At 54.9% G+C, this 1,327-nt stretch overlaps 1 protein-coding gene across 1 annotated transcript; it reads right to left on the reverse strand.

Moving 5' to 3' along the window:
• Positions 1 to 269: 269 nt before the first annotated feature.
• Positions 270 to 677, reverse strand: LOC103276409 (gem-associated protein 7-like). Its single transcript, XM_008073812.1, has one exon. The coding sequence runs from the start codon at positions 675 to 677 to the stop codon at positions 270 to 272; it is 408 nt and encodes a 135-aa protein (XP_008072003.1).
• Positions 678 to 1,327: the final 650 nt, after the last annotated feature.

The raw sequence follows: 1,327 nt of genomic DNA on the forward strand, positions 1-1,327 counted from the left end.
CTTTGTATGAGGCTGTTTGGAACAGAGTGTGCAGTGGAGTTCAGAGTTCTGAGGTAGAGCATTCCTTTCAATGGGATCTAGAATTCTTAGCGTTGCAGAATTTTACTGATTAGACCTGGGAGGTCTCAGGAGTCCAGAGTTGCCTGGAGCTTGACTGAAAAGTCCAAGGGAGCTCATAACCATCCCGACCCAGAGTTCCTGGCTCAGGAATATTTGGAGGCCTGGGACGCTGTAGCTAAGCCAAAAGCAGAAAGGGGAACACAATGTCTTTATGGCTTGAAGGTGTATGAAATGATGTCACTACATCGGAGCAGCGCCTCAGCCTGCACACCTATGGGAGTCTGCAGCTGTGACACGTAGAAGTTGGCCACGTCCAGATCGGTGGCTCCAAAGTGGGCAGCCACATGCACACCCTCGTGCCATGTGAAGCTCACCTGATGGCGCACCATGGTCAGCAGGCTGTGGAGGTAGCGCTCCCGGAGGGCAGTTTGGGCCCACTGCTCCTGGGACTCCCCAGAGCCTTGAACTCTGGGGCACTCCTGGACTGCAGGAACCTCTGGCTTCAGGGCGGCTCTGCGTCCATCGTGGGCAAAGCCACAGCTCAGGCCGTCAGGACCCCAGGGGAGCCGGAGCACAGGCACAGGCACAGGCACAGGAATGGTCAGTGGAGTCTGCATTGTCCTGGCGAGGTTCGCAGCTGCCGGTGCCCCCACTTCCGCTGGCGCCCCAGCTGCAGAGGCCCGCAATTTTTTGATTTATTGTAGAGATGAGGTCTCACCAAGTTGCCCAGGCTGGTCTCAGACCTGACCAATAATACACTATTATCATTATCAATTTAAGAAAGAAAATGTAGGTGGGCTTGGTGGCTCAGCCTGTAATCCCGCGCCTTTGGGAGGCTGACATGAATGGATTGCCTGAGCCCGCGGGTTCGAGACCCGCCTGGGCAGCGAGACCTCATCTCTACAATAAATCAAAAATTAGCCGTGTGTGGTAGCACGTACCTGTAGTTCCAGCTACTCGGAAGGCTGAGGCGGATGGATCGCCAGAGCCCAGCAGGTCGAGGCTGCGGTGGCCGGGAGCGACCACTGCACTCCAGTCTGGGCGACAGAGTGAGACTCCAACTCAAAAAAAAAAAAAAAGAAAGAAAGAAAATGTAGGCGGTCTCGGTGGCTCAGCGTGTAATCCTGCGCCTTGGGAGGCTGAGGTGAGGGGATTGCTTGAGTCCACGGGTTTGAGACCCACCTGGGCAACTTGGCGAGACCTCATCTCTACAATAATTCAAAAAATTAGCCGGGCGTGGTAGCACATGCCTGTAGTTCCAGCTACT

This window comes from Carlito syrichta, unplaced genomic scaffold (assembly GCF_000164805.1).
Source record: "Carlito syrichta isolate Samal-C Ts95f unplaced genomic scaffold, Tarsius_syrichta-2.0.1 Scaffold115735, whole genome shotgun sequence".
Taxonomy (NCBI): Eukaryota; Metazoa; Chordata; class Mammalia; order Primates; family Tarsiidae; genus Carlito; species Carlito syrichta.

What these genes read in the sequence shown, in the direction of transcription:
- LOC103276409 (XM_008073812.1), bottom strand. Translation starts at nt 677, where the DNA reads ATGCAGACTCCACTGACCATTCCTGTGCCTGTGCCTGTGCCTGTGCTC.